General features: G+C 33.4%; 1 protein-coding gene and 1 long non-coding RNA gene across 2 annotated transcripts; both read left to right on the plus strand.

Annotated features, from left to right (window-relative positions):
- The first annotated feature begins 112 nt into the window (after window positions 1–112).
- On the plus strand, window positions 113–2,472 carry LOC121132642 (solute carrier organic anion transporter family member 74D). The gene has a single exon (XM_040728070.2). The coding sequence runs from the start codon at window positions 113–115 to the stop codon at window positions 2,012–2,014; it is 1,902 nt and encodes a 633-aa protein (XP_040584004.1). The 3' UTR covers window positions 2,015–2,472.
- Window positions 2,473–3,130: 658 nt separating this feature from the next.
- Window positions 3,131–6,404, plus strand: LOC121132648 (uncharacterized). The gene is made up of 2 exons (XR_005869410.2): window positions 3,131–4,545; window positions 5,353–6,404. It is a non-coding gene; the product is annotated as an uncharacterized lncRNA (long non-coding RNA).
- The last annotated feature ends 7,732 nt before the right edge of the window (window positions 6,405–14,136 follow it).

Below are 14,136 nucleotides of genomic sequence, written 5' to 3' on the forward strand. Positions count from 1 at the left end.
TATCTTTTAATTAATTGTAATATATTGCTCAAAGTTACTCGAATAAAAACTTTTTTTTCTTTTATATTGGTATATGTACATAAATGAATAGTATTGTTTATTTTTTAGATACATGAAGATGATATCGACTTCATGTGGCCTCGGCTCTTGGAGGCCCCAATGGCTACAACGATTTGCTACTCGAAGAATGTATATTTCTATATATTGTATAATTGGCATGATTCATGGGATGCTCTTCTCTTATTTCTCAACAATCTTATCTACCATTGAAAAAAAGTTCGGACTCAAATCTCAGGAAATTGCCTGGGTTTACTCTGGAAACGAAATTAGCCAGGCATTTTTCCTACTTGCATTACCATTCATGGGAATCGTTCGTAAGCGAACTCTTTTTATGGGAGTGTCAATTATTCTGTCAGGAGTTGGAATAATTTTATGTGGAATACCACATTTTTTCGAAGTGGAACCTTCATATCCTACTTTGAGACCAAATAACTATTTATGTCTGGAGGAATCATCTCCATCTATCTGCTCAACAAAGTCTCCTGAAGAAACTTCCATGACTAGTAAATGGCTTGGAGTTTGCTTGATTTTCTTCGGGATATTCTTGCATGGAATCGGTGCTTCCTTTTACAATAGCTTTGGTATACCTTATATTGATGATAATTCAGCGAAGACAAAATCTCCTTTAGCCTTGTCATTTGTTTTTGCTGCAAAAATGGGTGGACCATTTTTCGGATCAGTTTTTGCATCACTATTTTTAAAAGTTAACGAATACCCAGAAAAGTCCAATGAAATGCTAGGTTTTGATGAAAAAGATGATCGTTGGATAGGAGCATGGTGGCTTGGATTCTTTATTTTCGGACCGATTTTAATAGTTGTAGCACCATTACTCATTTTATTTCCTGAGCAACTTCCGCGTTCGGATGGAGAAAAAATTGATAAGGAATCTGTATTTGCGGTTGAAACACCAGAAACAGCTTCAGAATGGTGGGATCATACAAAGTCATTGGTGTCTCGTCTTTTAAAGAATAAAATTTACATATTTAATCTGTGTTCAAACATTGCATTTCTATTCGGATTTATGGGATTTATTACCTTTTTACCTAAATTTATAAAATTTAATTTTCGCAAAAGCTCATCTTCATCTGGACTTGCCGGCGGTGCTTCTAATTTAATCTCTTCAGCCATTGGTATTATGACATCAGGATGGGTTATTACAAAATATAAACTAAAAGCAAGGTCTCTTGCAATGTGGTGTGTAGTTGCTGATGTAGTTGGAATATTGTTCTTTATTGGAGCAATTTTCATTGGATGTACATCCATCAATTTTTTACCACCTTGTGAAACTGACTGCTACTGCACAGACACCGATTATCTTCCAATTTGTTCACTCAACGGAGCTCAACAGTTTTTATCACCTTGTTTTGCAGGGTGTACTTCATCTTTTGTGAATGATGATGGAAAAACTATATATGAAAACTGTTCCTGTATTGAAGGAAATTCATTGAAAGTCCCTGATGTGTCTAATATTTCATATTCCAAAAGCATCGGAGGTGATGGAATCATTAAATATTGTGAAGATGAATCTTGTGGCTCTCAATTCATTATTTTCATGTCAATCTTGGGACTTTTTGGTATTCTCGGTACTTCAACGAGGATACCTAATTTGATAATCACTCTCCGAGCTATTGATCCCAAAGACAAAGCTGCTGCATTAACTCTATCAGTGTCACTCCTTAGTTTGTTTGCATTTTTGCCTGCCACAGTAGTCTTTGGGTATATTATAGATAAAACTTGCGTAGTTTGGAAAACTCAAGAGTGTACACATGAAGAGGCAAGTTGTCTTGTGTACGATAATTCATCCATGAGATTGTATTCAGGGATTTTTATGAGTGTCTTTATCGGGATTGAGGCATTTTTTGATTTACTAGTGTGGTATTATTCAAAAGACTTGATTGTTTATGAAGAAGAAGAGTTAACTGAAAAGAATCATCCCTTATTAAAAATGACTTAAATACTCATGTGTCTCAACTAGAACATTTATAGTTACTCTATTCTTTATTATGTATTAGTTAATTTATTATAATTTAAGATAGATAGTTGATAGTTAATTTGAAACCAAGAAATAAATGAAAAATATTTGGTCATTCAATAAAATAGATGCTAATAATATTGTGTTTACTCTTTAGCTGTTTATGTTAAATGTTATTTATTAAGCCTTTAAATTTAAAACCAAGTAGCAAAATGCACCTGGTAGCCTGAAAAGATACCGATAGGCGTAAATAATTTTTGGATAATTGAGTACTTATAAGGTCTTTTTGAGGCCTATGGAGGAAGTGAAATCCTTTTATGGTTTTTATATGATAATGTTATGTTAGGTCGGGCTGGAATGCAAAATAATATAATATACAGTAGATTTATTATTTTGTAATTTTAATTTCGTATAAATTTAAATACATTTTTTCACTGATAGGTTTTGTCTAGTATTTGTCATTTTAACATTTTTATTTTGATAAAATTATTATATTAGTTTGAACAATAACCTTTTAGTTCGTTTTCAAGTTTTTAATATATAAATATAAACACAAATGATCTAATAAAATATGATATTCCAATGAAACAACACAACTTTCTTAAACATCAAGATAATTGAATGAAATTTTCACGAATTACAGAGTATTGTGCAAAAGATGATACTTTTAAATACCTGCAATTTAATTGTATAATATGGCATTTGAGTATATGAATATCTTTCCACGTTCTCCAGACAATAAATGATAATTATTAAAAAAAAGAGGTTAAAAATTAAGACAAATAGCAAAAAAGATACTTCGCATAAACAGATGGGTTGGAAACTTTACAAGATACTACATAAATAAATGTATTAACGTCCATTATACCTTTTATTTGATCCATTACACATTTTTTGTGATTTTAAAGACAATCTTGAGATCACTTATTTTTAAGCAAGTGGTGCGATTAAACGAAGCAACAAATTGATAAAAAATTAGACTGGATAAAAGATAAAATTAAAAGTACTTATCTACATTAAATATAAATGACGTCAAATTGATCAAAATAGATCCGTAAATTTTATTATTATACTTTATTTTATTAAATAATAATCTGCTGTTGCTTCTGCAGTTTTGACTTAGTTTCTGTCAACAATTCAACTATGGTCATTGATAAAACAAGATTTTAAAGAAGACGGACTTGACTCAACCAACACAATAAAACATAGATGTTAAGAGGATCAGTAACATTTAATCGATTTGTCTCCATTGGAGACCTCTTCAGAAATAATAACATAACAATATGCTTAAATTATCAAACTTTTTTTCGAAAACAAGATTCACAGAGCTGTATTTAAAGCTCGTGTAGAAGCTATAAAAGCTTTTTGAAGGAGTTGTCATTAGAAGTATTTACTTTGATGGACGAAAAGACAAAAATCAGATAAATAGGGGGACCGTTACTAACGCAAGGAAGTTATAGAAGATCACATCTCAGTTTCATTAGAACCTGGATCATTTTATTTGGGGCACACAACGACAAGTCAAGTTACAAGTAGGGCTATTTTTACTCCGATCACAAAATTATTAGAAGGACAAGGTTGGAATTTAGATTGCATAATTTCCGTTGAATGTGGCGGAACTACAACTAACACCGTTTGGAAAGGTGGCGTGATTCAATATTTAGAGAGACTATTACAATGGTACAATTGTAAGCTTCATGCCAATGATTTACCCCTTCGTCATTTATTTATGAGTTTAGCTAGTGGCACTTTGGTTCCTGAAGAATATTCCGGACCAATTGGAAAACGATTGGCTGGCTGTGAAAATGAAACAGTCGTTCCTTTTTCTGCGGTGACTGGTAATTTCCCTAACTTGCCGAAGAATGTGGTCGAGAAGTGCATATCAAAAATATTTGTATAAAATATGTAAAGCCGTTTCAACTGGTTCCTGTTTTCCTGAGCTGGCAAATGTAAACCTGGAAAATTAGCACACTCAAGATGGGTTACTACTGCTAATCGTTTACTCAGACTTTACGCAAGTACTCATATTCCATCAAAAAATCTCAAGTGCCTGTCAACTACGTGCTTAAAGTCTACACTTGAGTGTGGTTCCTAATCAAGCAAAAACGTATTTTAAAGATGGACTTATGCATTTTTTTGAAATGATTATTTGCTCTAGATTTTTACAAGAAAATCTTAGGTCTGTCGTGGACAGATACTTTTTTTGCACACCCAGAAAACCTATTTGTCAGTATGTTGTTTGATGAGTGATACCACATTCGGGAGTTGGCATTGCGAGGAATAATGAAAGCTAAGGAATCTGAAATTAACACTAAAAGTAGAATATTTAAACCACCAAAAGTAAACTTTAATACAAGAGACTACAGCGAAATTATTGTGTGGCACGAATGTCAAGTTACAGCACCACCGGTTCTTCGAAATATTTCTAATTTTGACCTTCAAATCATGCCCAAAAATAAGAAATTGTTGATTTTCCTTGTCATACGCAATCAGTGGAAAGATGTGTTAAACTGGTAACAAATTTTAATAATAAAATACCTTTCAATATTCATTTTGTATTATATTAGGCAAATAGTTTAATTATGAAAAAACGTAAATTTTTACAAAAACTTGAACACCGGTAGAACCTCCAAACGACGCAAAATTTTAGTATAATTGATTGTAACAATAAAATAAAATATAATAATAAAATTTACGGATCAATTTTGATCAAACTTTGTACTAAGATTATATATGGTCACAGTAAGAGGCCATTACATTTTGAGAGGTCAAGGTCTCACAAAAATATGACCTTACGTGGAGGTTTTGTGCTCTAGCAAATGCCATTCTTATTTTAATCATAAAGCAACTCTCAAAATTCATTTTTGTATTATTTTAGACATACGGTTTAAATCTGTGAAGATGTAAATTTTTACAAAACTTTGAAGAGTGGTAGAGCCCTACAGACAATGCACAATTTTATTTTTTTTACTATTTTCATAATTTGTGTAAAATTACGGAAATTTTGATGCCCTTTGTATTTACAAAGCTAAAAAAAAGTGGATCTCAAAATAAGTTAAAAAATATAGACAATTACTTAGAAATCAATACTGTGCAGCCTCCTTTTAACGAAATCGGATTATATTACCCATTCCGTATAGATCTAAGTCAGGGCAGTGGTCGTTAATTTAATCAGGAACTGGAACTAAGGTAGTGCTCTCATGGGCACAAGCTCAAAAACAGTTTCTAGCTGGTTCAAAGGCTAAGTTACTTTAAAATGAAATTATAGAACTATTTCAAGGATTATCATATGTACTTAATTGAATTACTTAACTTTTCAGGTGACTGAAAAAGGATGATGTCCTTCAGTGTGACCAACCCTTCCTCTCTACCTCTCTTCTCCTCTGTCTCTTCCTAGGCCTACCCGAGCATCCACTAGTGATCTACGACTCCAGTTCGAAAACGAGCGTCAGGAAGCATGGGAGCTCAAAATGTTTGGGGAAAAAGAGACGCTAGCCGTTAACAACTTTATGATAATTTCTTAATTGAAACATTGCCATCGGGATTTATACTAATTAAATACCCCAAATTGACCCTTGTTAAGCTGGAATTAATTTATGAATTTGTTGGCTTCATTGATTAAGTTTAAATCTATTTCTATCAATAAAGTCTATGTCTCTAGAAAAGGTGTTGGCAACCTATGGCATTCGGAAGATTATTCACTAGCATGCAAAAATTAGAACATATTCCCGTAGTTTGTGTGTGCTTTTTACCATTATTGTTGATATTGGCACTCATTGATTAGAAATGTTGAAGTTGGCACTCCATGTCTCAAAGGTTGCCGACCCCTGGTATAGAAGAACATACCCCATCAAAAATTATTTTTACTTTTCAATGTTCTGAAGGAAGTGAGTATGACCAGGAATTGAGATATGTGTATTGTAGAAGAGGATATCCCTGTATTGAATTTAAAACTCCTGCCAATTTTGTGAAGTATTACAAGCTTGGTATACAAAAAGAGCTTTAATGTACATTTCTTCTATATTGATAAGGACTGCAGTTTTCCCATAGGATACATGTTACTTTAATGAGTACCTTCTCCTCTGTTTTGGTTTTGATATATTGTTCATCTGTTGAGCTATAAAAGTTCTTTTTCTTTGAAAATCATCTGTTTTATTTTCAATGGTATTTATAATTTTTATAAATTTTTTGAAGCTCTGATTCAAGTATCTGGAGAATTTACTATTTCAAATTTATAGTACTCGTGTCAAAAATAATTGATAAATAATCGTAAATTTTTACTCCGTTCCTAATCTTTCCTACCATAATCACAACTTCCCAACCAATGTTGTATAGCAAAGAATGGTTACAATAATAAATATCTTACTCAGTTTTTATCAAGTGTTGAAATTTGAAGAAAATATTCGGAGTTCCATTAGGACTGCCAACTGTGCCATGTGTAATCCGACTTCTACCTACTATATTCAATAAAAAATTAATAATGAATAACTCATTCTAAATAGTAAATATAATTAAAGGAAAGAGTAAAGATCTATTAGAGCCAATATTCTGAGCTGTATTTTCAGTGCTCAGATAAAGTCTGAGTCCTCATGCTTCGGATTTTTCTAGTTCTGAGTCCAAGTTATGATGCTCCGGGTACTTGGGAAAATAAATAATATCTAGATCTACCTTTAGTCTTGACTAACGTAAGAAATTTACCTTAAATGTTTACTGATGAATGAGGCTGCTACAATTTTCGTCGAGGTTATCATCAATAAAACCTACATAGTAAAATAAATATAAGAAACCAAATATTAAGATATATTTTATTTCAATGTAACGATACAGACCCCATACTTCGTAATAATCAATATATTATTAAATACCGTGGTTTCATACCGTGGTTACTTAATTACCAATGCTGATAAGTGTTCTGCTCCTATGCAAGCAGGGTTATGACGGCGTTTTAAAGGATCCGGATGAGAGCTTTCACAAATTCCCGATAAAAGAACCCAAAAACCTATCCAAATGGTTTAGAGCCATGCCAAGAGATATGATTGATATGAGGCATCAACATTGCCGCTTTTCTGGCCTCAACGGACGGTCAGACAGAGAAAGATACATTTGACAACATTGGATCAGATTCAATCCTCTAAGCTCTCAATCGTAATGGAGCAAATGTCTCATCTCTTCAAACAACCTAAATGATTAGATATTCTTCTGGACTCCTTTCCGCTGCTTTGCTGTGGCACAATGTCAGTCCACGCCTCTACAAGCAAATATATACCTCCAATGCTCTGTTACTTCCGTCTCTCAGATATCTTAGGACCGTATCCAGTGTGATTAAGTAAGAAACAGGATTACCTTCATCCACGACACGTTACTTAAAAGTACGAATGAGAGGCTTGAAGAGTAGAGAAAAAAATGTAACACTAATGATCGACGAGATTTATTCGGTTCCAAAGAGTAGAGTTTGTCAGAGGAAAATTTGTGGGAACTACAAATAATCAAACTTCTAAAAATATATTCAGCCTCATTATCAAGTCAGTCTCGGGGAAATACATGAAAGTTGTTGCCCTCATCCCAGTGGTAAACTTAACTGTGGAGTTACTATTTAATCAGTACAATCCTTTCATGAGGACTCTTTGGGAAATAGGTTTTACTGTTGTGGTATTGTTTGTTGACAATCACACAGTGAATAGAAAATGATATATCCGTAATCTGTGTGGAGGTAATCTTCAGACCTCAATTCCTCACTCTTATGATAGTTCAATGTGAGTTCATCTCCTCATCGATGCGATCCCCGATTTAAAAAAAAATTATAATTGTTTTCAGAGTAGAGAACTTGGTATGTTCAAATATTTACCTTCTTCTACCCATAATAGTATTTTATATAATCATAGTTATTCTTAATACTCCAATGGAAAATTCTACGGAAAGGAAAATAAAACTTATAAAACGCTATTATCACTCACAATAACAGGAATAGCCTGTTGTTACCAAGAAATAGTTAGTATGGTACATTCATCAATTGAAGATATCTTCCTCTGAAATAATTAAATGATTCTAGTCATTGAAAAAAAAATATATATAACTGAATTCTTCATCGTCCTTTCAATCTGTGATGTCACATCAACAAAAATAATTTAGTGAATATGCTTAGTTTTACTTTAGTTAAATACTTTTTATTTAACAGATATCCAAAGGGTACTACTTAAACGCAAATAGTTTCCTTATTGACACAATTCAACTCGTTCATGACGATCCATACAAAGCCAAAAAAATAATAATTTCTAAAATCTTATCCTGGAAAGTAGATCAATGTGATATGTAAATTGAGAACATTCTGGGGAAGTCTCCCAACTTTATAACATTCTCTAGAGGTTCTTCAACACCAGCAAGGAATAGTATTTATGTTGTCGGATATATCACAGCCATTATCCTTGCTCATCTCTCAAAATATATAACTATGATATCAAGTAAAATAATAAAAGTAAATACTCAACTACCGTTAGTTATCATAATACCTTCAACTAGAAATGAACTTCGTTCATAAATTAAAGAAACTTATGTGGATGTGAGACACCTTCAAGTCTTTTAACAGTGATCAGAGATTCCTTTTAAGTAGACAAATATCTTTACACTAAATTTAGTAATATTCTAGAATTTAGTTGAGGGTACTATAATAGCTTTTAATAGGTTACAGTAATTGAGTATGTACCGTGTATGTTATCCAATATCCTGTGAAATACTATAAATAACTTCCAAATCTGGTCACTGTTTTTTTACCTATATCCCTAAAATAGTCTTTTAGACGTTATGATTAAGAATTTGGCAATATAACTGCTATCTTGATTTCAGGATTGGAAGGATGAGGAAACGTAGGTTCCATATTATATGGACAGAAAACAGGTCTGAGGGCGTTAAACATAGCAAAGTTGCAAGAGGGTCCATCACATGTAATACTAGGAATGATTATACCCGTATCATACACTTTACTCAATGCCGTACGAACCAAATTTGCCTTTTCTCTCCCCGATTTTTATGGATCATAAAGTTTCCAATAAGTATTTTCCAACTCCCATTGATGGCAACAACCATCAGTACAAGAACCTCTGTAGCAGGAGGCATTGAATCGTCGGACACTCCTGTGCCAATATCCACATACCCATGGTACTTACTGCCATAAAACTTAATCATTTTCTTTATACCCATTTCATCTAGAGTGAGGTTGCAATATATTTTTTCGCCGTTGGTGCTTTCTTGTTGCTGAGCTGGTATTCTTAATGCTTCAAATGATTCTAGAGTAAAGCCAGGAGAACCATCAATCGATAAATACCAGGTTGTAATAACAAAAGGATGTAGCAATGCCATGTTGAAAGTCCTTCGGACATAATCATGACCTATCTGAGAGAAAAACTGTAAACTCGCAAATTGCTTTAATTAGTCTGAGTATTTTTTTCTTGCTGCAATTCCCATTTTTTTATTATGGATAATACTATGAAAGAGCTCTTTTGGAAACATAGATGTTATAGTAGACAGAACTTCTTCACTTAATCCAGAAACCATTTTTTTTTTTGTTAAATGGTGACATAAATCTTTAGCATTGGTTATCCGCTTCTGAAGCCTTCATTTGCTTTGACGAATAATTTAATTTTTAAAGCCTTTAAATGTGTTGAAAGAAGTTCATTTTTTTCGGAAAGAAGCATGTCTCTTTTTGCTCTTTTTGTCACCTCCCCCAAGGATTCCATAGTACTAAGTAGAGAATATGTATGATCAATGACTATATTTACAATTGGCCTTTTTTCAATAATGCCATCAGAATTCCTTTTTATAGTACTGTCTTCTTCATAGGTTCTTCGCATTAAGATTCGTCGATGGGAGTCTACTTTTTTTTAAGTGCATTGGAAAGACAAAAATTGAGGGCACTGCTCCATCAAAAAGCGTGCACTTAACTTTGTACTTGATGATGTCAGAGTCCTTGAAGTGCTTAAAACATATTCTGGACCATTTGGTTAGTTTCCAATTTTGGCAACGGCAGTTTACTATCCATTGCTTTAGAAGCGCTGGATTTTTAGGAAATCTGAAAGTAGATGTTTAATTATAATATATATGGAATATTAAATTAACTAACAAGGATGCCAAAACATACTATTGTTTTATAATGTTATAAAAATACTTACGGGAAAAAGCTTAATTTCACATTATTGTGGTTGAGTTCACATTTTTTCCACAATTAATTAGCAAGATCGTGCTCTAGGGATCTAGAAAAAGCCGCCATTCTTGAAGTACAATTGAATGCAATGCAACTCTACGAATAAAATAATAAGAATGTATCAAGTTCCAATTATATCCACAATGACAAACTTACCCAATACCAAACTCCTTTTGTAAAAATTAGAAGGTTATTTTATTACTTATTTTTAATTTATTAAGACTTTAAGAATATTATTCGTAACAGAATGACATAATAACTGAATGTTTTGATCCTTATGTTTCTTTATTGTTCATCAGCTGAACGCTTCAATAAATTGTCCTCATCATTCCAGAGAGTAAGCACTCTATACTTTATATCTTCATGGTATGGACATAATATTTCTTTCTTAAAAACTCACTTCTCTCCATATCTTCTTCGAGGGAACGGGAAATATTAGGGTGGTTGGGTAAGGTTACGAAACCAAACCCCAGACAATCATAAAAACCAAGTATACGTTGGCCCACCTCTATAAGAGTGATGAGTCTAGCTACAGGATTTGCACCATAAGAAGAAATATTAAGGTGGATAGAGCCCATAGTTTTGATTTTACCACCTCCAAATACATAAATAGGACCTGCATTTTCTTCCCTTGTTTTTCCAGCAAAATATATTTTGGGAATTTTTTCATATTGGACCCCAAATCCAATAGAAACTTAATTTTTTGAGCATCGACATAGTAGTAAGCTCTATGATCTTCTACATTCGATACTTGAAATGATATCGAAGAGGCTGACGACGTTAAAGACTTGCAAAAAATAGCAAAAGGACCAGTTTTTCCACCACAAGAATAGTCAGGTTGCAGAGCACTCAGACTTTATAATGATATGTTTTTATTACAAAAACAAACCTTCTCTCTTTTGGCATATTACTCAATTTATTTAAGAACTTCTACTGTTTTACTATCTAACTGTAAACCTTTGGGTCCTTTGTCCTCAGAGAGCATCAAGTTGTTTTTGATCTCCATTTCTTGATAAATAGACGTTTTTATAAACCAAGCTACCCTTCATCAAGGGTTGAGGAACCTTTTACAAATACATTTTGTCTAAGGTTAGAGTTAGAGGTAATTTAGGACATGGCCTAGAATTACTTCATCCTCGAATGACGAAGAATACCCTTTACAGATGAATTTTCCAAATTTAGCTTGACTTCTTAATCTTCTTATAAAATCGTAAATGGGTGCCGCAATTGCTTGCTTAATTTCAGAAAGCCTAAAACGTTCAAACAATACTGACTCGGCAGGAGAAGTTGTCGTAGACATTACTCTAGTTGCTCCTTGAAATTCATCTTCATCTTCAGAGACATGCTGAGGGTCTTGAACCATTGTTTCACTTCTGCTCCGGCACAATGTAGCAATAAGGATTTCTTTCTCTCAGCTGACATCTCCCCATAGAGTGATCAAAATTGTTGTAGTAAAACAATAGCAGACAAATAAAGACTTGTATTAAAATTTGACGCATTTAAGTCCATCCCAATTTGGAGAAATTGAGCCAAAAGTAGAAAAGTGTCTCGTGAACAACTATTTTTCAGAGTAAATTTTCTTTCCATCAGAGTCCAAACAATGGTCCTTGATATTTGGTGTGTTAAACATCTTGAACCTCTTTTTTGTTTCTGCAAGCCAGCCGGTGTTCAGGCAGTTATGGAATTGATCAACTATGAAAATTTTCTTATCCAAATTTTTTTTTCACAATTGACACATTTACCTTAACCCATCTGAGGATTTTCTAGCACCTCTCGAGCCTCCTGGCTTTGAGTCCCTCTGTGAGAAGGTGGCGTAGCCCTAGGAGCCACAGAGAAGTCGTTGGTAAGGCGATTCATCGACTTAGTGGGATCTGCCTTTATATTATTCTCCAAACTTAACAAGAACTTTGTATCCCTCTTTAAATTATTACCTCCACTTCCTGACATCTCAGACAGCTCTTATTCATTTTTTTTTTCATCTTGGATAGCTTAAAAATCACGATTATAGAACACCTAACAATATTTTAATCACATCAACTACATCATCTAGGAGATCTGAGATGCGCTTCCTTTTTGCTTGTTGCTCGCTCATGATGATGAAATGAATAAATAATAAGTATAGTTTGTTTATATAAAAAGGACGGTGGAAACAGAATATCCAAAAATAATTACTAAACCTTGTCATAGTAGTGAGAAAATAAACATTAATTAACTCTCTATGTTTTGCTGTCCTACCTCATATATTTATTATTTTCCCCCGCAAAGTGTTCCTTTGGCTATATGTTCATTCGGTAAAGTTGCTTTCATCCATGTTTCATCTGTGTGATGTTTTGTTTGTTTATCAATTGATTTTTGTCATTTTTTTCACCTCTTCCTTGAGAATATGTTGTAATATGATAAAAATTTAATGGATATCTAATACTACATACATAACTTACTACCAATTTCATTTTAAATAAGATAAGAAAAATATTTTTATTGAGATCTATAAAGAAAAAAAAATAGATTGAAGTAGGGAAAATAACATAATCAATCATCATCAATAATGTAAATGGATCAACTTAATATTTTACATTGAAATAACTAAAAATATTGATAAATTCATTTCTTATACATATATATAGGTAAAAGGAATTCTATAATTATTATCATTGCAGAGCATAGATTATACAGAAGACTTGAATATTTTTTTATCAAAGGTGAGAAAAAGTATTTATATCAAGTGGGACGAATTTTATTATTTTCAATCCGGAATTACATTGGTGTAAAATCACGGAGGTAAACAGCAAGACATCTTATCTCTGAGCAGAGAAAGCTGAGACGGTTGGAAAGAACAAGGAAGATTCTAAATTTTCTCATGGCCAACAAAAATTTGGGCAAAGTTTTGTTCTTTTTTGATGAACAAATTTTCATCATTGATGCCACTGTGAACTGCAACACCATACACGAAGATCTTCAGTGAGAAATGCCTTGAGAACAAAAATCCGGCCGGAACCATGGTCTCAGGCTTTGTGAAGGCAGCACTCCGATTTTGTGGAGAAGAAGGAGGGGCTCAATGCAGATGCTTACATCAAACTTCTGGATAAGAAAGTGCTACCTTGGACCAGAGAAAAGTTTAGGGACAATTTTTTATTGACCCCAGACGGAGCTCTGTGTCAATGCAGTGCTAAGACCCAGGCTTCCTGAGAGACAACTTTCTGGACTTTTAGGACCTCAACATGTGGCCACCCCCTCTCCAGATACAAATCCCTTGGACTACTCTATCTAGGTGTGTCTGGAGGAGAGGGCTTGTGCTACTCCTCACAGGAGTTTCCAGTATCTAGAGGCTTCCATCAAAATGGAGTGGACCAAGCTCGAGTCTGACTACATCATAGTGAAGATCTGCAAGGGAATTAGGTCTCGTATTGAGGTAATTATTAGAGCTGAGGGCTCACATGTTCACTAAAAGTTGTAACAATCACTATTTTCATGTGACTTTGTTAAATAAATCTCCCCAAATAAACTCTCGTATTAATTTTACTCTAGAAAAATTGAAAAAAATAAAATGTGTAAAACTAGATAAGATTAACCCTATACTTACGTCCAATTCGAGTCTCAAGTATTTGCTCACAAACCTAGTCCTTTAATATTTTCATCGAGTCCAATTCAAGTTCTCAGAAAAAGAAATTGAACTGGTACATTTTAACTAGTCGAAAAATTGAAATGAATTTAGAGTTTAGAAGTCTAGTCGAGAGTCTTAGCTTTCGATTCCCAGTCAAGCCGAGAGTCTTTGATTGTGTAGTCGAGTCGTAAGTCCATATACCCACCTCTGATTGAAGTGGGACGGATCTATATTTTCTGGGGTCCGAGTAGTTTTGAATCTTTTACGTAAATATTCGGATACCCGAACTTTTGGATTGTGATGCCGAAA

The sequence above is a fragment of the Lepeophtheirus salmonis genome, chromosome 2 (assembly GCF_016086655.4).
Source record: "Lepeophtheirus salmonis chromosome 2, UVic_Lsal_1.4, whole genome shotgun sequence".
Classification (NCBI taxonomy): domain Eukaryota; kingdom Metazoa; phylum Arthropoda; class Copepoda; order Siphonostomatoida; family Caligidae; genus Lepeophtheirus; species Lepeophtheirus salmonis.

Excerpts from the sequence above, each read along its gene's own strand:
- LOC121132642 (XM_040728070.2), top strand. The coding sequence starts at position 113 with ATGAAGATGATATCGACTTCATGTGGCCTCGGCTCTTGGAGGCCCCAA.